This window comes from Sus scrofa, chromosome 2 (genome assembly GCF_000003025.6).
Source record: "Sus scrofa isolate TJ Tabasco breed Duroc chromosome 2, Sscrofa11.1, whole genome shotgun sequence".
Lineage (NCBI taxonomy): Eukaryota > Metazoa > Chordata > Mammalia > Artiodactyla > Suidae > Sus > Sus scrofa.
The window spans coordinates 69,893,518-69,912,915 of NC_010444.4; the positions used below are offsets into that span (position 1 = coordinate 69,893,518).

The 19,398-nt window shown below is 50.7% G+C and overlaps 1 protein-coding gene across 13 annotated transcripts in view; it reads right to left on the reverse strand.

Annotated features, from left to right (window-relative positions):
• The window catches only part of KANK2 (KN motif and ankyrin repeat domains 2), a 29,079-nt gene continuing 12,279 nt past the window's right edge, over positions 2,599 to 19,398 (reverse strand). For 8 of the 13 annotated variants that reach the window (XM_021083853.1, XM_021083859.1, XM_021083852.1 and 5 more), the window contains 9 exons: positions 15,280 to 15,453; positions 15,078 to 15,180; positions 13,106 to 13,357; positions 12,394 to 12,481; positions 11,642 to 11,861; positions 10,500 to 10,642; positions 6,797 to 6,997; positions 6,627 to 6,716; positions 2,599 to 4,698 (listed from right to left, as the gene is read on the reverse strand). In XM_021083853.1, the coding sequence (XP_020939512.1) occupies positions 4,645 to 4,698; positions 6,627 to 6,716; positions 6,797 to 6,997; positions 10,500 to 10,642; positions 11,642 to 11,861; positions 12,394 to 12,481; positions 13,106 to 13,357; positions 15,078 to 15,180; positions 15,280 to 15,453 (1,325 nt within the window). In that variant the 3' untranslated portion in view covers positions 2,599 to 4,644. The remainder of the gene's footprint in view (positions 4,699 to 6,626; positions 6,717 to 6,796; positions 6,998 to 10,499; positions 10,643 to 11,641; positions 11,862 to 12,393; positions 12,482 to 13,105; positions 13,358 to 15,077; positions 15,181 to 15,279; positions 15,454 to 19,398) is intronic. The other 5 variants (XR_002341647.1, XR_002341649.1, XM_021083857.1 and 2 more) reach the window with 3 other exon arrangements.

Consider the following 19,398-nt stretch of genomic DNA (forward strand, 5'->3'; position numbering starts at 1 on the left):
TACAGGTCCCCATCCCCAGGCCTGGGGCCACCCTCATCCTCAGAGCTTACTTCCTTGAGATAGTTTTTGCCAAGACTGCAGGGGCTGTTCATGTTTTTATATTTTTACAGTGGCCATAGAGCTGGGGGCACCCTCAAGGCTAATATATTTAATCTTCCTTGGGTCACAGATTTCCTTTGAAATCTGAAGAAAGCAATGAGAGAGGCTGGTCCTTGAAAAATGTAACCATCATGCACACATTTTTGGATTTCTGGACCCCAGAAGGCTGTCCCCAGATTTTCAGGTTAAGAAACTCCTCAAAGTTTGTCTCATAGGGTGGTTAGCAGATGTTAGAAGTGACGACATCGTCCCTGTTTCCTGCAGAAATGTCAATGTCCATCCCTGGAGCTGGGTCCCCAGAATCAGCAGTGATGACATGGCTCACCCTCCTGCTGGCTGAACATTTGATCACTCTGTCAACTATGTGAACTTTGGTGACAGGGGCTTACCTACTCTCCACCTAAAGCCAGCACAATGCTGAGTGAAATAAAGAGGAGATAAGACCCTGGCTTCAGTTTCTGGCTCTGCAGTTTACCTATGACCTTGGCAAGTCCTTAACCTTTCTAAGCCGTGGGCTAATAAAAGCTCTCTTATCAGCTGGGGTAGGTTGCTCATGAGAAAAGCCATTCCAGATTGCATAACCAGAGCCTGACCCATATAAGGCCGTCAAAAAGGCCGCTTACCTACTTTCTGAAAAACAAAGCAAGAACCACTCACAGCCATGAAGGTGGCTACTATTTAAAGAAATAATAATAACAATCAGGAGTTCCCATCGTGGCTCAGCAGTTAATGAGCCCAACTAGAATCCATGAGGGCTTGGGTTCCATCCCTAGCCTCGCTCAGTGGGTTAAGAGTCCAGCGTTGCTGTGAGCTATGGTGTAGGTTGCAGATGCAGCTCGGATCTCGAGTTGCTGTGGCCCTGGTGTAGGCAGGTAGGTACAGCTCCGACTGGACCCCTAGCCTGGGAACTTCCATATGCTGTGGGTATGGCCCTAAAAAGACAAAAAAAATTTTTAAAAATTAAAATAATCAGAAAATAATGATTGTTGGCGATGATGTGGAGAAACTGATTGGTGGGAATCTAAGTTGGTGCAACTGGTATGGAAAAAAATATGGCTGTTGCTCAAAAATACCAAAAATACCAACAGAACAACTGTATGACCTGGTAATTCTTCTAGGTATTTACCCCCAAAATGGAAAGCTGGGACTAGAAGATGTTAATGTTACACCCAGCATTATTTACAGAAGGTGGAAGCAACCAGTGTCTACTGATGAACAAATGGATAAATAAAATATGATCTATGCAAACAATGGAGTATTATTCAGTCTTTAAGTAAGGAAATTCTGCCACAGGTTATGACATAGATGAATCTTGAGTATATTATGCTAAGTGAAAGAAGCCAGTCATAAAAAGACAAATACTGCATGATTCCGCTTATACGAGGTCCCTAGAGGAGCTGAATTCATAGACAGGAGAATGTGAGTTGCCAGCAGCTGGAGGTGGGGTGGGGGTGATGAACAGTTAATGTTTAATGGGGACAGAATTTCATGTTGGGAAGATGAAAAGAGTTCTGGACATGGATGGTGGTGATGATTGCACAACAGTGCGAGTGTACTTAATGTCACTGAACTACACAGTTAAAAATAGCTTAAATGGTAAATGTTTTTCTTTTTCTTTTTTTCTTTTTGCCTTTTCTAAGGCTGCTCCCCCGGCATATGGAGGTTCCCAGGCTAGGGGTTGAATCGGAGCTGTAGCCGCTGGCCTACGCCACAGCCACAGCAACGCAGGATCCGAGTCGCGTCTGCAGCCTACACCACAGATCATGGCAACGCTGGATCATTAACCCACTGAGCAAGGCCAGGGATCGAACCCGCAACCTCATGGTCCCTAGTCGGATTTGTTAACCGCTGAGCCACGACGGGAACTCCAGTGTTTTGTAATATATATATTTGCCACAAAAACAACCATACATATGGAGTTCCGGCTGTGGCTCGGGGGTAATGAACCCCTGACTAGTATCCATGAGGACTCAGTTTCAATCCCTGGCCTCGATCATTGGGTTAAAGGATCCAGCATTGCCCATGAGCTGTGGTGTAAAGTGCAGACATGGCTTGGATCTGGCATTGCTGTGGCTGTGGCCAGCGGCTGCACCTCGGATTCAACCCCTAGCCTGGGAACTTCAATATGCCGTGTCTGTGCCACCCCCCCAAAAAAAAGACAAAAATAACTATACACATATTTTTAATTAATTAATTAATCTTTTTAGGGCTGCGCCCTCGGCATATGGAAGTTCCCAGGCTAGGGGGTCGAATTGGATCTATAGCTGTCGGCCTACATACAGCCACAGCAATGCCAGATCTGAGCCATGTCTGTGACCTATAGCACAGCTCCCAGGCAACGCTAAATCCTTTAATCCACTGAGTGAGGCCAAGGATTGAACCCATGTCCTCATGGATACTAGTGGGTTCGTTACCGCTGAGCCAAAATGGGAACGTCCCAAAAGAGATCTATTTTAAAACTTCAAGAGGAGTCCAAAGACAAAGACCAGACACAGACGCTTTGGCATTATCATAAGGTAGCTTTATTAAATTCTACCTTCTAAAAAACGATTACAAAAAGGAATACTTCATTTAAGAGTAATACTGACTTAATGGACGTACCGTGGTGGAAAAGTGAAGTTAAAGGTCACGAATACATGTGAGAAGGGGGGGGAGTCCGAGGCAGGACCCCCTGTAGCCTACCACACCAAGCCCAGTGGGTATGGGAGGAGGAGGGAACACAGGCATAAATATGGCTTTATCTGGGGGGGGGCAGTGTTCAAGGAGCTGCTTCTAGAAGCTTAAAATAAATGCACCCACAGGCTCCAGGGCCAGACATACAGGCACACACAATTCTTGTACCGCTTCTCAAAGCCGCCCAAAGCTGTGGTCTTCCATCAGTGGTATTCCCCAGTGAGCCTGGGTTTCATTTACACACAACACACAACACACACACACACACACATCTCTCTTCTGACCATCAGACACACACACACACCCCTCTCTTTTGACCATCCGAGCCCTTCTGTCTTAGGTATATCCCTTCCATCAAAATCAAAGCAAGACAGACTCTATCAAGCCAGGAAACCTACTTTGCTAGGAGAGAGGCCAGCACTTGTCTTTACTGAATGAACGTGTATAAATGCCAAGGGCTTACTCTGTCCTGATGGGGTCTGGCTTCAACCCTGGTGGCCAAGCTGAGAACTGGACAAGAGAGCGCAGGACACTTCAGAGCTTGAGATCTTACTCCCGATCACAAGACACTTGCTGAGGCTGGGAACCTATCCCCACCCCACCCTTCCCCCCCTTTTTTTTTTGGTCAAAAAGCAAGGAATGGGAAAGAGAACCATGTTGAGATTCTGGGGACAAAATAGGCCATCCAGGAAACTGCGTGTGTCGGGAGAGCCCTGTTTCCAGCAGGCTCTGTTCCAGGCAGCTCCGGAAAGCCTGTAGGTTGTTAAAAAAAAACCCAGCTGGCCCTTGTTTGGTTTTCAGCAAAGCCCTGTCTCTTTAAGTTTGCACTGGGAACCCTCGGGGGCAGCCAGCTTTTAATCGAGCACACATGGGATTTTTGGAGCTGGTCCTGTGCTTTGCCAACAATCTCATGCCCTGTTTTCTTTCCTTTGAGGAGAGAAATTCTGGAGTCTGGCGAGGACAAGGACGGCCCCGTTACTGGGGTTTTCAGCCTCGGGGTGCAGCGGCCCCTTTGGGAATTGGATTCATTTCCTGTGTCTCCAGATCTAAAGGATTTTCTAGGAAAATGAATATTTGCCAGCCCTCTCCCCCGCAACATGTGGGGAGGGGATGGATTTCTGGGTAATTTCTCAATCAGAACTATGTGCACACCTGGGCTTCTGGGTCTCGAACCCCGCACCTGAGTGGGTGCGATGTGAATGCAGAAGAAACGAAGGCAGGAGAAACTTCCTGCCCCAGGTGACAAGGAGAGGATCTGCTCTGTGACAAGACCAGAAGAAAACTCCACTGAGAAAGCCGTCTGGGGTGGGGGTTAGTGGACAAGACACTATTATATACCAGACAATTAAATGGAGGGGGGCGAGGGGGCGTTCTGCCACTCCAGACGTGATCCGTGTGTAACAACATTCAGGATTAAAATGAAAATATGTGATTCCAGTGACTTTCAGATCTGGCAACAAGTAATGCGATTCTCCCCCCCTTCGCCCCCAGCTTCCCCTGACAGTGATTCAAAAATACAATATTTTTCCCTCTCAGCCTCCTCCATCCATAATTGCCAGTTGATTGTTCTCAGCGTTCTTCGCAAACCCACGCCCAGCACCAGCCACTGGCGCCAATTTATATAAGAATTTAGCTTCGGTCTGTGCTGCGGCTGCTTTGAACTGGGGTCCTGGGAAAAACCCGCTTTCAGCTGAAGTCTTGTTGCTGCTGGGGGCTCCCCATGGGAAGCAGAAGGAAACCCCACTTGCCTTTGAGACTTGGGCCTTGGTGGGTAGAGTGGGAGCTGCCCAGGAAGGGGATGGAGGATGTGGGGTGGTTCACTCTGGGGCTGCCTGGCCCCCGAGGAGAGGTGCCTCAGGTCCCCCCTCACGGCTACTCCTCTGCAGAGGATGACGCGGGGCTCTCATCATCTGACATCGGGGCAAACTGAAATGAGAGGCAGAATTCCTTTTGTTTGGCATTCTTTCCAGTGCCTATGAGGTACCGATTCTGTTGGCTGGCCCTGTGCCTGCGGTGAGCTAACAAGAGGCCTTGGTTCCTTGGCCTCCAGGAGGCAACGTTGCTGGGGAGGCGCTTCGGAAAAGTGCACAAAAGAATGCGGTAGAGGATTTTCCTGAGGGATGAGGAGTGGAAGGCAATGGAAGTGGAGAGCGGGTGGTTGGGGAGGGTGACGGCAGAGCTGAGAGATGCTGGTGGTCCAGCCAAGGGGTGGGGAGTTTCAGGCAGAGCCAACAGCAAGTGCAAAGGCCCTGAGGCAGAAGCAGTGATAAGGCCAGTGTGGCTGGGGCAGAGTGAGTGAGGGGGAGAGGAAGGAGACTGGGGGGAGGTGAGGGTGCTCAAGCAGGGCTTGGTGGGCTTTGGGGAGGACTTCAGCTTTTGCTCCAAGTGGGGTGGGAGCCACAGAAAGCTGAGCAGAGGAGGGATGCACCCCCACTCAGGTGTTCACAGTGACCTCTGGCGACAGGAGGGAGAACAGACTGGAGGGGGCAGTGAGGGTGGGAGCCAGGGAACCAGGGTGGAGGCAGCGGCAGTGGTCCCAGTGGACAAGGATTGAGAACTGGGATTCGTCTTTTGGGAGCAGGACCACACATCAGACAGCAGGACATCACCTGAGGAAATGGAGGCCCAGAGCTGACCCCCAGGTGATCCCCTGAGCCCCCACAGGAGGTTCCTCATAGCCTGAGGAGTGAAGCTGAATGTTTTAGAGCCTCTGTAAGAACCTGGGAGCCAGGTAGGTGCCACAAGGCTTATGTCTCAGTAACGTTCTCTCTCCTGGAGCACTTGGGGGAATTGCTATGGTCAGACCCCCCATCATGCTACCCTCAAACCCAGTTCCAGATGTGCCTTGGTAGGGGGGCCTGAACAAAAGCAAGGTGTGGGGTGAGAAGGAGGGGGCAGCAAGTTTTCTGTCCACGGTCTGGATTCAGACCCTGCGGTCTCTGCCCCTTTCTGTCTGTGAGACTTTGGGCTGGGAATGTAACCATTCTAAGCCTTAGCTTCCCCACCTGAAAAAATGGGAATAATAAAAGTCCTTTAGACAACTGAACTGGGTTATTGTGAAGGGTTCAAGATGTCAGGCTTGGGGGGCACTAGGTATATAGTCCATCAGAGCAGAAAGGCCTGATTCCTCCATCAGACAAGGGTACTGCTTTGGAGACCCATGAGGAATGCTCCGGTCTCCCTATCAGACTGGAAGGGCTTTCTCCTCCATCACACACTGGGGACATAGCAAGTATCAATATGATCCTCCTGTTAGGCTTTCAGAAAAGTGTTTTGCTAACAGGTATGATTTTTTTTTTTTTTTTTTTGGCTGCACCCGCAGAATGTGCAAGTTCCCAGGCCAGGGATGGAACCTGTGCCACAGCAGTGACCTGAGCCTCTGCAGTGACAATGCTGGATCCTTAACCTTCTGTGCCACAGGGGAACTCGCTCCAGGCCTTTAATATGCTAACATGCTTTGAATAAAAGCCAAGGTCCTCCATATGGTAAGGAAGAGCATGATCTGGGGGAGTTCTCTTGTGGCACAGTGGGTTAAGGATCTGGCGTTGTCACTGCAGCAGCTTGGGTCACTGCTGCGGGATGAGTTCAGTCCCTGGCCCAGGAACTTCTGCATGCCCTGGGCACAGCCAAAAAAAAAAAGCATGATTTGGAACCAGACAGATCCAGATTCAAAGATTCAAAGACTGTGATGCCAAATGTGACCATGCAGTCTCAGCCCTTGTGCCTGAATTTCTTCTCCCAGGGGCACCATGAAGGTTCAACAAGCAGCTGACTATGCAGTCCTTGGCACAGGCTTGTACACCATCCCCTCTCGGAGGCCTCCCACCCCCTGCCCTGCTGGGGCTGAGACTCACCGAGCACTTGATGTTCATGCGGGAGTACAGCATGGATGCAATTTCGCTGTGTCCTGCGTCCAAGGCCACCATCAAAGCTGTGCTCCCATCCTGCAAAGCATCCGCTGCTATGCCGATGGCCTTGCACCGTGCTCCCACCCTCCCCGGGGTGAGCCTGGGTGGGGACTCACTTGGTCGGTGATGGAGATGTCGCAGCTGGGCACGGCCAGCAGCAGGGCTGTGATCTCCTTGTGGCCATGCTCACAGGCGCACATGAGGGCCGTGGAGCCGTCATCGTCTTGGACGTTGACATCCACCTCACAGGCCAGCAGGGCTTTGACCACATCTACCCGCCCGTGGCTGACTGCCAGCATCAGGGCTGTTTGCCCCGCCTGGGCAAGGCAAAGAATAGACTTACAGATCATGCACGCACCAGAGCGTGACACCTCTGCTCTGGAACCTTCTGTGGTTCCCAGGTTCTCTGATGCTAACAGCACCTCCACTCATGGGCCCCCATCTGTATCGCAAATAATCCTTCCTACCTCTGGGCCTTTGTGCTTGCTGGTCCCTCTTCCTCCTGCTGGCTCCTTCTCCGCCCTCAGGTCTCAGCTTAAATGTCCCCTCCTCGGGGAGGTGCTCTGTGCCTCCCCACCCCTACGCCCACCTAAATCAGATTCCTAGCTCAGAGGTGCAAACGTAAGTACAAATGTGTTGAGCTAAGAGTTGTACACTTTTCTGTCCGCCAGTTAAACTTCAATAAAAATCAAACAGGGGAGCGCCTGCTGTGGTGCAACGAGATTGGTGGCATCTTGGGAGTACTGGTTCCTAGGCCCAGCACAGTGGGTTAAGGATCTGGCATTGCTGCAGCTGCAGCTTAGGTCTTGACTATGGCTCAGATCTGATCCCTCTGCCTGGGAGCTCCACATGCTGCAGGGAGGCCAAAAATGAAAAAAAAAAAAAAAAAAGAAAATCAGATCGGAGTTCTCTTGTGGTACAGTGGGTTAAGGATCCAGCATTGTCACTGCAGCAGCTCAGGTTGCTACTGTGGCATGGGTTTGATCTCTGGCCTGGGAGCTTCCACATGCCGCAGATAATGGCTAAAATAAATAACTAAAATAAAAATAAAATCAACAATCATCAGAGGATGAATGGTTAAAGAAATTGTGATATATCCACACTACAGAATATTATTCAACCTTAAAAAGAAATGAAATACCAAAGTGTACTGCAATATAGATGAACCTTAAAAAAATACTCCATGACGGAAGCCAGACACAGAAAGACACAATACTACAGGATTCCATTCATACAACATATCTAGGAGTTCCCGTTGTGGCACAGTGGAAAGGAATCCAACTGGGAACCATGAGGTTGTGGGTTCAATCCCTGGCCTCACTCAGTGGATTGGGGATCCAGTGTTACCCTGAGCTATGGTGTAGGTCACAGATGCACTTTGGATTCCACGTTGCTATGGCTGTGATGTAGGCTGGCGGCTACAGCTCTGATTGTAGCTCTAGCCTGGAAACCTCCCTATGCCACGAGTGCGGCCCTCAAAAGACAAAAATAAAAAATAAAAAATAATAAAAAATTGGAGTTCCCGTCATGGCGTAGAGGTTAACGAATCCAACTAGGAACCATGAGGTTGCAGGTTCGATCCCTGGCCTTGCTCAGTGGGTTAAGGATCCGGCGTTGCCATGAGCTGTGGTGTACGTTGCAGACGCAGCTCGGATCCCACGTCGCTGTGGCTGTGGCGTAGGCTGGAGGCTACAGCTCTGATTAGACCCCTGGCCTGGGAACCCCCATATGCCGCAGGAGCGGCCCTAGAAAAGGCAAAAAGACAAAAAAATAAAAATAAAAATAATATAAAAAATTAAAATATCCAGAACAGGCAATCTGTAGAGACAGAAAGCAGACTGGAGGTGGCCAGGGCCTGGGGGAGGAGGGATGGGAGTGAAGCTGATAGGTGCCAGGTCACCTATCGGGGTGTAAAGACCTTCTGAAAGTAAACAGGTGGCGGCTGCATAGCATTGCAACTGTGCTAAATGCCACCAATTTATTCACCTTAAAAGAGTTCATCTTGGCGTTCCCATCATGGCGCAGCAGAAATGAATCCAACTAGGAACCATGAGGTTGTGGGTTTGATCCCTGACCTCACTCAGTGGGTTAAGGATCCGGCGTTGCCGTGAGCTGTGGTGTAGGTCGCAGACGCAGCTCAGATCTGGCATTGCTATGGCTGTGGTGTAGGCTGGTGGCAATAGCTCCGATTAAACCCCTAGCCTGGGAATCTCCATATGCCGCGGGTGCAGCCCTCAAAAGACAAAAAATAAAATAAAAGTCTAAGAAAACTTGCCTGAGAAAGAGAATGGCAAAAACATATAAATAAATAAATAAAAATAAAAGAGTTCATCTTATCTTCTGCATTTCACTACTTTTTTTTTTTTTTTTTTTTTTTGGCTACACCTGAGGCATGTGGAAGTTCCCAGGCCAGGGATCAAACCTGCACCACAGCAGTGACGTGAAGCACAGCAGTGACAACGCTGGGTCCTTAACCTGACGCACCACCTGGTAACTCCCTCATCTCAATTTTTAAAAAAGTCAACAACCTAAAAAAATTTTGTTTAATTAAAAAATGTATATATCAGGAGTTCCTGCTGTGGCACAGTGTATTAAGGATCTGGCATTGCTGTGGCTGTGGTGGAGGTCGTACCTCTGGCTCAGATTCAATCCCTGGCCTGGGAACTTCCATATGCCGCAAGTGCAGGTGAAAAAGAAAAACAAACAAGAAAAATCAGTAAGAAAAGCAAGCAGGGCCTGCTACTGCTTTGCACCGTCAGAACGCTGCCTCCTTCCCTTTGCAGCATTTAGGCTGTTGCAAATCTCTCCCCTCTTTGCTGTCCCCACAGGGTCCTGGTTGCCCTTCTCTTCTACCTGGACACCCATCCATCCACAGTCACCTCCACAATCTTCCAGCTTCTGCTTCCCAACTTTCAGCCAAAGGGAGATTTCAAACCAGAAAGCAGCCCACACCACTGCCCTGCTCAGACAGTCCTGGTGGTTTCCAGCAGCCCTGAGTCCAGACCCACTCTGGGTCTCCAATGCTCCAACTAGTGAACTTTGCGGGGGTGGGGACCATGCTGCTTGTCCAACCTTTAAGTTCCCCAAGTCTAGCTGTTGTTCAATAAACTACCAAGCAGGACGTGAGGTGGTGTTGGATTAAGAAAGGCTGAGGACTCCCATGTGCTCCCACTCCCCCTTGTTTCCATAAGGTCCTGTATCAGAGGCAGCCTGGCAGGCAGGTCATTAAGAATGGAGCTTTGGGGTGTTCCTCTGTGGCACAGCAGGTTAAGTGTCCCTCATTGTCACTGCAGTAGCATGGGTCTTTGCTGTGTGTGTTTGATTCCTGGCTTGGGAACTTCCATATGTCTCAGGGGCAGCCCCCAAAAAAAAGAAAGAAAAAGAAAAACAGAAAAGAGGAGTTCCTGTCATGGCACAGTGGAAACAAATCCGACTAGGAACTGTGAGGTTGTGGGTTTGATCCCTGGCCTCGCTCAGTCAGTTAAGGATCTGACGTTGCCATGAGCAGTGGTGTAGGTTGCAGACCTGGCTCAGATCCTGCATTGCTGTGGTCAGCAGATGTAGCTCCAATGAGACCCCTAGCCTGGGAACCTCCATGTGCCACAGGTGTGACCTTAAAAAGCAAAAAAAAGAATGGGGCTTTGGAGTTAGACCTTCAGGTTCAAGTCCTCCCCTTGCAGTTTTACCTTGAGGAAATTAATACTTTTCTGGTTTCTTTGCTTGTATAGTGGGGATTCTCCTTGTGAGCTTGGGGCATGGCCAGGACATTATTAATAAGCTGGAAGGTCCAGCCTGGTCTGCAATGCCGAGAGCCTGTACCTGGCTGGCTTTGGCATTGACGTTTCCGAGCCGGAAGAGCTGTAGGACAGTTTCGATGTCATCCTGGGTCTTCAGGGTAGCCAGGGCGGTGAGCATGATGGGGCTGTAGCCGGCGCGGTTCTGTTTGTCCACCTGGCAGACACCTGAGGGGAGGGGGCCAGGAGGACATCAGGCCTCAGTCACCCCTGATGCTGGCCAGGCCTGCTTCAAGGCCTGGGGGAGAGTCCCCAAGGACCAGGCCAAGTCTCAGCCATCAGACTGGAAGCCTTGTTCACTCTACCAGAATGAGCACTGGGCATCCTATCTCCTCCATCAGTCTAGGCATGGCCGAATTCCTCATTTTTCTTAGACTGAGAACCTCATTCTGCTCCTGGGTCTCTATGTTATGGGAGGGGCTCCTAAAAGTGGAAACTGTGCCTGATAGAGATCAGAATCAGACTGGGACCTCCTGGATACTGGCACCCACATTTAGGGCTGAAAGTAGGAGCTATGTCTCCCCTGTTAATCTGGAAGAAGCCCCAGTCACCACCTTTCAGTCTGGCCTCTGCCTCCCCCGTTAAGACTGTGGGCTCTGTCTCCTTCATCAGACTGACTTGGGGGCTGTGTCTTCCCCATCGCACGAGGGGAGAGCAAGTTTCTTCATGTCTAATTGAGGACCACATCTTCTCTCCAAGCCCCAGACCAAAAGCCACGTCCTTCCCCGTGACTAAGTTTCCAGAAATGTCACCATCAATATATAGGGGTCCTTAGGGAGGGGTGTTTTCTTAAGACCAGGTCTGCCTTTTCCAGTACCCTGGGGCCACAGGTAGGGCCTGTATCTCCTTCACCAGAGTGGGAGGGCGGAGTCTCCCCCATCAGACTGAGAGGGCAGCATCTCCTCCATCAGACCAGGAGCGCAGTGTCTCTGCCATCGGACTATGAGGGTGGTACCTCCCCCATCAGATTGGGAGGGGGAGTGTCTCCCTCATCAGACTGAGAGGGTGGCCTCTCCCCCATAAGTCTGGGAGGACAGCATTTCCTCCATCAGACTGTGAGGGCAGCCTCCTCTATCAGACCAGGAAGGCAGTGTCTCCCCCATCAGATCATCAAACTGGAGTGATCACCCGGGGGCCCCCTTGTCCTGTCCACCCCACCAGGCTCACCACTGTCCAGCAGCTGCCGCACCACGGGGAAGTTGGCATGGGACACGGAGTAGTGCAGTGCGGTGTTGCCGTTGCTGTCAGCGATATTGACCACGTAGTCCAGCAGCCGGGCCGACATGGCCCGGAAGGTGACCAGGTGGCGCCGCACAAGCTCTGGGTGGGCGTCGCTGCGGCAGGCCAGGCGCAGCCACTCCTGCAGCACCGTGGTATAGGCCACTTTCTGGATGCAGGTTGAGGGGGAGAGGGGTGTGAGGGTTGAGTCAGCCCAATCCTTCCTGGAGGAAGCCCCAGGAGGGGAATGTAGATACCCTCAGCCTGAATCAGAGCCTTGAGGGGGAACATAGGTGCCCCACCCAGAAGAGCCCCCTGGGGTAAAATGTAGTGTCTTCATCCTGGACAAGGACCCTAAAGGGAAGTGTAGATGCTGCAATCCCAGAAATGCCCCCACAGTAAGGTGTGAGCCTCTCCACCCTGGATGTACCTTCAAAGGCAAATGCACACACCAGTCAAGGACATACGCAGCCGCTTCCCTCATGCACCCGAAGGAAAAGGAACCAAGGTCAGGTTTGTGGCAGGGGCTCATCCTTGGCTCTTTCCCATCCCCCTGGCACTTGTCCAAGGCACATGACTCAAGACCCTTCCCCACGCTCCCAGCTTGGATCCCCGGGGTCCCCACGAGGCAGGCAAAGGAAGACAAGGTGGTTGGGGTGGAAAGGAAGCCTCCCCTCTTCCGGCTCAGGGCCCCACCGTACCAGCTCCCGCTCCGTGAGGGCGTTGGGGTTGTCCAGGTACTTCTCCAGGGCTAGGCAGGCTGAGATGAGGTCAGGGCTGAGCTCCATCCTGCCGGCAGCAGACGAATGGGGAGTTTATCTTGGGAACACCCACCTCAGCCTCCTGGGTGCTTGTGCCCCCCCCATACCTAGCTGGGGTGCTCGGAGAGGGCACTCTCCACCATGGCACTCACCCAGCCCTGCCAGGGCTCACCTGAGTGGTGGAATCTCAGATCCCCTTCTTCGGGGACACACTTTCACATGGAGCCCCAAGGGGCAGATATGGTGAATATACAGACACCAAAAGAAAGTAGACGTACAGGCCAACATTTATCCTAAGTGGCCAGCGGCAGATAGAAAAACTTTCTCTGAGGGCAGATGTTTTATATCAGGGGAAAGAAAAAAGAGACATAAGTAGGAGAGACAGGTGAGGCAAATGTCCCAAAGAGGTGGGCAGCTTAAGGACAAACTTGACCTGCCCCCTAATTCCTAACCCCAACAGCCCAAATTGCCCCCATCAGGCCCTTTAGCAAAGCCTCCAGACCTTCAGATGCCCAGAAGGAAAAAGAGCTTGGTCACTAATTCAGACTAAGGTGTGCATGACTGATGGGTAGTTTCCTCAGAGGGCTTGAATGGTGGGATCTGAGGCAGAAGGAGGACCTCTGTCTGAATCCCTCCTACACAGAAAACTGACCGGATCTCCTCTTCAGCAGTTGATCCCAATGCTCCCTCAGCTGTAGGCACGTGCTGAGACTCCTGGGACAGCTGGTACTCCTCCCGGCTGGTCTTGGCCTTTGCTGTCTCCTTGGACCTGAGCTGGGGGGCTTCAGCCACACTTGCAACCCTCTCCTCCCGCTCCAGGGCCTCGTTCTCTGTGCTCTCATTGTCTGAGAAGTTTTCTGCTGTGCTGGAGTCCTCAGATGAAGACTCATACCTGGGGGAGAGGCTGCAGATGGGGGGAGGGGTGCTTAACCTCTCTGGGCCTCGGGTTCCCCATCTGTTAAATTGTTTTGTTTTTTTTTTTTTGGTCTTTTCTTTTTTTTTTTTTTTTTTTTTTTTTTTTGTCTTTTTTGCTATTTCTTGGGCCGCTCCCTCGGCATATGGAGGTTCCCAGGCTAGGGGTCCAATCGGAGCTGTAGCCTCCGGCCTACGCCAGAGCCACAGCAACGCAGGATCCGCACCGCGTCTGCAACCTACACCACAGCTCACGGCAACGCCGGATCGTTAACCCACTGAGCAAGTGCAGGGACCGAACCCGCAACCTCATGGTTCCTAGTCGGATTCGTTAACCACTGCACCACGACGGGAACTCCTTTTTTGGTCTTTTCTAGGGCCACTCCCGTGGCGCATGGAGGTTCCCAGGCTAGGGGTCTAATTGGAGCTGCAGCCGCCGGCCTACACCACAGCCACAAAAACGCAGGATCCAAGCCGAGTCTGCGACCCCTACACCACAGCTCAGCAACACTGGATCCTTAACCTACTGAGCAAGGCCAGGGACCGAACCCGCAACCTCATGGTTCCTAATCGGATTCGTTAACCACTGAGCCACGACATCCCCGTCTGTTAAATTGTTAGCTAGGGATAATGGCAGTCTCAACCTCATAGGACTAACAGGGATGCAGCCCACAGCACCTGGCACGGAGATAAGTGCTCAATAAATGGTGACTTTAATTTTTTTTTTTTTTTTTTTTTTTTTTTTGGCTGCACCCCCAGCGCAAATTCCCAGGCCAGGGATGGAACTCGCATCACGGCAGCCACCAGAGCTACAGCAGTGACAACACTGGACCCTGAACCATCTGTGCCACCCAGGGAATTCAAGTGGCTGTGATTGTGATCACACTTGGGGGGCCTGGGAGGGACACTGCTTTTCCATTTTACCCTTCGGTATCTCTTCAACTTTGCTCCTTATGCAGGGGTTATACTGATTCAGATCCTCACTCAGACACAAATAGGACACTTGTGTTTCCTTTTTTTTTTCCTTTCCCTTTTTAGGGCTGCACCTGCAGCATATGGAAGATCCTGGCCTAGGGGTCGAATTGGAGCTGCAGCTGCTGGCCTATGCCACAGCCATGGCAAAGCCAGATCCAAGCCACATCAGTGCCCTATGCCTCAGTCTGCAGCAACACTGGGTTCTTAACCCACCGAGTGAGGCAAGGGTTCGAATCTGCATCTTCATGGACACTATGTCAGGTTCTTAACCCACTGAGCCACAGTGGGAACTCTGACCCTTGCGTTTCTTGCTATCTCTGGACAAATTCAAAGCTTCTGGGCCTGGCATTTGAGGCCTCAGCTGTTCCTGACCATCGCTCCCCTGGCCTCCTGCTTTTCAAGTCACTGCTTCCTCCTTCCTCTGAGCCTTCATCCAGGCTCATGTGTCCCCTTCATCAGTGACTTCCCTGGGGACCCCACTGCCTAAGCATCCCCCATCATTGCTCCAACCACACTGTGTTGGGACCACCCATCTGGGCCAATGGCACTGGACAGAGAGCTCCTTTGGGGCAGGAGCCAAGCCTGGCACCTTCTGAGGGGGAGTGCGGTGTAGCGGTTACAGCACAGGCTCTGGGGCCCGCCCATGGGGCCTCAATGTACCTCAGTTTCTTCATCTGTCTATTGTGCTTTGGTTAAAGGAATGAATCCAGGTGGGGGGCTCAGACCAGGTCTCTCACCTGCCATTGACCCCCACAAACTGAAGGCTCCTGTGGTGGGCCTCGGGCTCTGCGGGCTCCTCCTTTTGCTTCATGATGGACTTCATGCCTGCCTGGGGCCCACCTAGAGGGGAAGGGTGGTGTGTCAGGAGGGTCTCCCAAAGCCAGACCCCCAGGCCTGGGCCTCTGGCACCTGGCCCTCTTGGCGGCCACACCCACTTACCTGCTCCCCTGGCCTCCTCGGACTCTGGCTCCTTCGAGGCTGCTTGCCCTGTGAGCTCCCTGCTGGTGGCCTCGTAGGTGGGTGCCCAGCCTGTGTTCGTCTCAGGCTGTGCCAGGGAGTCCTCCTCATTCTCTGGGGGTGACAAGGACGACTCTGAAGGAGCCTGTGGGAGACCTGAAGGGGCAGAAAAAGAGGTGCTCACTGTGGGTAACAACAGCAAAACCAGAACAGTATAGCAGCTGCCTCCTGGGGATCACATACCCCGGGCCTGATGCTCCAAGGGATAATTTTTGCTCTATGTCATCAAATCTTCCCAGCCCATGTGGAAGCTGGATTATTACAGGTAACAAAATTGACGCACAGAGGGCTGCCCAAGGTCACTCAGCAAATAAGTGGCAGGATCTGATTCCAGCCCCAGTTTGTTGCCTACCTTTCAGCTGGTCAGGGTCAGGGAGGACAACTCGACCCTCTAATCCTGCCTTGTGACCCCCTTCCAACATCATCCTGAGTGTTGTCTGGAAAGTACACCTGAGGAGTTCCTGTCCTGGCTCAGCAGAAACGAATCCGACTAGGAACCATGAGGTTACGGGTTTGATCCCTGGCCTCCCTCGGTGGGTTAGGGATCCGGGGTTGCTGTGGGGTAGGTTTCAGATGTGGCTCGGATCACGAGTTGCTTTGGCTATGGCATAGGCTGGCAGCTATAGCTCTGATTAGACCCCTAGTCTGGGAACCTTCATATGCTGCAGGTGTAGCCTTAAAAATCAAAAGAAATAAAAATTAAAAATTTTAAAAAAGAAGAAGAAAAAAGATAGTACAGCTGAATACAGTGGCCATAGCAGGTACTCAAATCTCCCACAAAAAAGCTGTGTGACCTCAGGCAAGTCACTTAATCTCTCTGTACCTAGGACAAAAAGCATTTCCTACATCGTGGCGTTGCATAGACTAAAGACAGTAACATGAGGGAAAGCGGCTTAGAACAACACCTACACACCAAGAGCCTTGGAACAGCAGTTGTTAATTCAAGAGACCTGTAAACTATATATGTATAATAAACTATATACATAACATATATATATATATATTTTAGGGTTGCACCTGCAGCTTATGGAAGTTCCCAGGCTAGGGGTCGAATTGGAGCTACAGCTTCAAGCTACACAACAGCCACAGCAATGCCAGATCCTGAGTGAGGCCAAGAATTGAACCCACATCCTCATGGATACTGGTCAGGTTCTTAACTGCTGAGCCACAATGGGAACTCCACGCAAAATACATTTTGATAAATCAATACTATATTTTTTTAAATTTCAATTTTAATTTTTTCATTTTTTTGGCCACCCCCACAACATATGGAGTTCCCAGACTAGGAATCAGATCTGAGCCACAGTTGTGACCTATGCTGCAGCTGCAGTGATGCTGGATCCTTTAACCCACTATGGTGGGCCAGGGATCAAATGTTTGTCCTGGTGCTAAAGAGATACTGCTGATCCCATTGTGCCACAGTGGGAACTCCTATAATCTTATTTACAGAAGCAGGGCTGTGCTGTAGATAACATTTTGTATCTGGCTTCCTTCTTCTTTACCTAACATTAAGCAGGTGTTCCTTTCAACAAGCAGGAAAAAGAAACAATAAGGGCTAATGGAAAATGAAAATTAAAACCCCACCCAGGTGGAATTTCAGTTTGGGTCAATGAAAATGTCCTGGGGATAGATAGTGGTGACAGTTGCATAACAATGTGAATGTGCTTAATGCCACCGAACTGGACACTCAGGCATGCTTAAAATGCTATCTTTTATGTTATGTGTATTTATTTGATCATAATTAGAAATATGGTGGAGTTCCCGTCGTGGTGCAAGCAGTGAAAATGAATCTGACAGGAACCATGAGGTTGCGGGTTTGATCCCTGCCCTTGCTCAGTGGGTTAAGGATGTGGCATTGCTGTGAGCTGTGGTGTAGGTTGCAGACGTGGCTTGGATCTAGCGTTGCTGTGGCCATGGCATAGGCCAGCGGCTGTAGCTCCCCTTCGACCCCTAGCCTGGGAACCTCCATATGCCGCAGGTGCGGCCCTAAAAAAAAAAAAAAAAGGAGAGAAATATGGTCCAAGAACAAAGGTAACCATTGTGGGCCCTGGGCCCTAAGGATGCCCACTGCACAGATGGGAGTGGGGTTGGCAGAGAGCTGCAGACTGCAGCCACTTGGAGTGGCTGCCCAGGTCTCAAAATCCACTCAGGCCCCCCACCCCCAGCCCCAAGGCCACGTGTGGCTTCTGTGTCACCACTTCCCCAGGATGTCCCCTTCCTGCCTCTGGCCATCAGCTCTGCAGACCAACTCATTTTAATTCCCTGTAACTGTTAACTTTTTTTTTGACATCCACAGTAACTACTTCCTCAAGTCCCTGGGCAACACTCGAGCTAAGAACAGGGAGTAAATACTCAGCACAAGAAAGCACATTGAATGGATGATACACTGGCCATAAATGCTTCTGACAGCGCCCCAGCCCAGGGTGGGGCTGGGCCAGACCAATTCCAGAGCTGGAGCTCCAACTTCCCTGGGGAACGGAGAGCAAATGCCAGGGTTTTACATGAACCTTGTGATAGTTTTCTTTAAACCTTGTTAAGACATTCACATCAGACAAACAAACAGGAGTTCCCACCATGGCACAGTGGGTTAAGAATCCGACCACATGGAGTTCCTATTGTGGCAAAGCAGAAATGAATCCGGCTAGTATCCATGAGGATGGGGGTTTGATCCTTGGCTTAGTGGGTTTGGGATCCAGCACTGCCCTGAGCTGTGGTGTAGGTGGCAGACGTAGCTGGGATCCTGAGCTGCTGAGGCTGTGGTGTAGGCTGGCAACTGTAGCTCTGATTCGACCCCTAGACTGGGAACTTCCATATGTCGAGGGTGTGGCCCTAAAAAGCAGGGAAAAAAAAAAAAAAAAAAGGAATCCAACCACAGGGGCTCAGGTTACTACAGAGGTATGGATTTGATCCCCTGTCCAGTGCAAAGGGTTAAAGGATCCAGCATTGCCTTAGCTGTGGCTCGGATTCAATCCCTGGCCTGGGAACTTCCATATGCTGCAGGTACAGCCCTTAAAATAAAAAAACAAGCACACAAAAGCACTGTGTGGCCAAGTGGAACATGTCAGGAGGCAGATGGGCCAGTTCACAAATTCAGGCCTCCTGGTTTACACACCTGAAAGGTTTTTTTACTCAACAGATGATGAAACATGATGCTCAGTGAAAGAAGACTGTCCCCAAGTGACAAATACTGCATGATTCTACTTATGCAAGGTCCCTAGAGGAGTCAAATCCATAGAGACAGAAAGTAGGATGGTGGGTGCTAGGGGCTGGGGGATGGCGGTGGGGAGTCAGTGTTTAATGGGGTCAGAGTTTCAGTCTGGGAAGATGAGAGAGTTCTGGAGGTGAATGGTGGGGATGGTTGAACAGCAATGAATGTGTTTCTTGCCACTGAACCGGCCATTTAAAAACAGTTGAGGTTCCCGTCGTGGTCAGTGGAAACAAATCTGACTAGTATCCATGAGGATGCAGGTTCAATCCCTGGCCTTGCTCAGTGGGTTAAGGATCTGGCATTGCCATGAGGTAGAGTGTAGGTTGCAGACTCACCTGGGAGCTGGCATTGCTGTGGCTGTGACACAGGCTGGCACTGTAGCTCCAATTCGACCCCTAAGCTGGGAACTTCTTTTTTTTTGCTTTTTAGGACTGCACCTGCAACATACGGAGGTTCCAAGGCTAGAGGTGGAGTTGGAGCTATAGCTGCTGGCCTATCCCACAGCCACAGCAATGCAGGATCCAAGCCGAGTCTGGGACTTACACCACAGCTCACAGCAATGCCAGATCCTTAACCCACTGAGCAAGGCCAGGGATTGAACCTGCATCCTCATGGTTCTTAGATTCATTCTGCTGTACCATGATAGGAACTCCTAGATGGGGAACTTCTATATGCCATAGGAGCAGCCCTAAAAAGACAAAAAAAAAAAGATGAATATATTTATATGCATGACTGATTCACTAAGCTGTACACCTGAAACTAATACAATATGTAAATCAACTGTACTAAAACTAAATTAAAAATAAATTACTTGGAGCTCCTGTTGTGGCGCA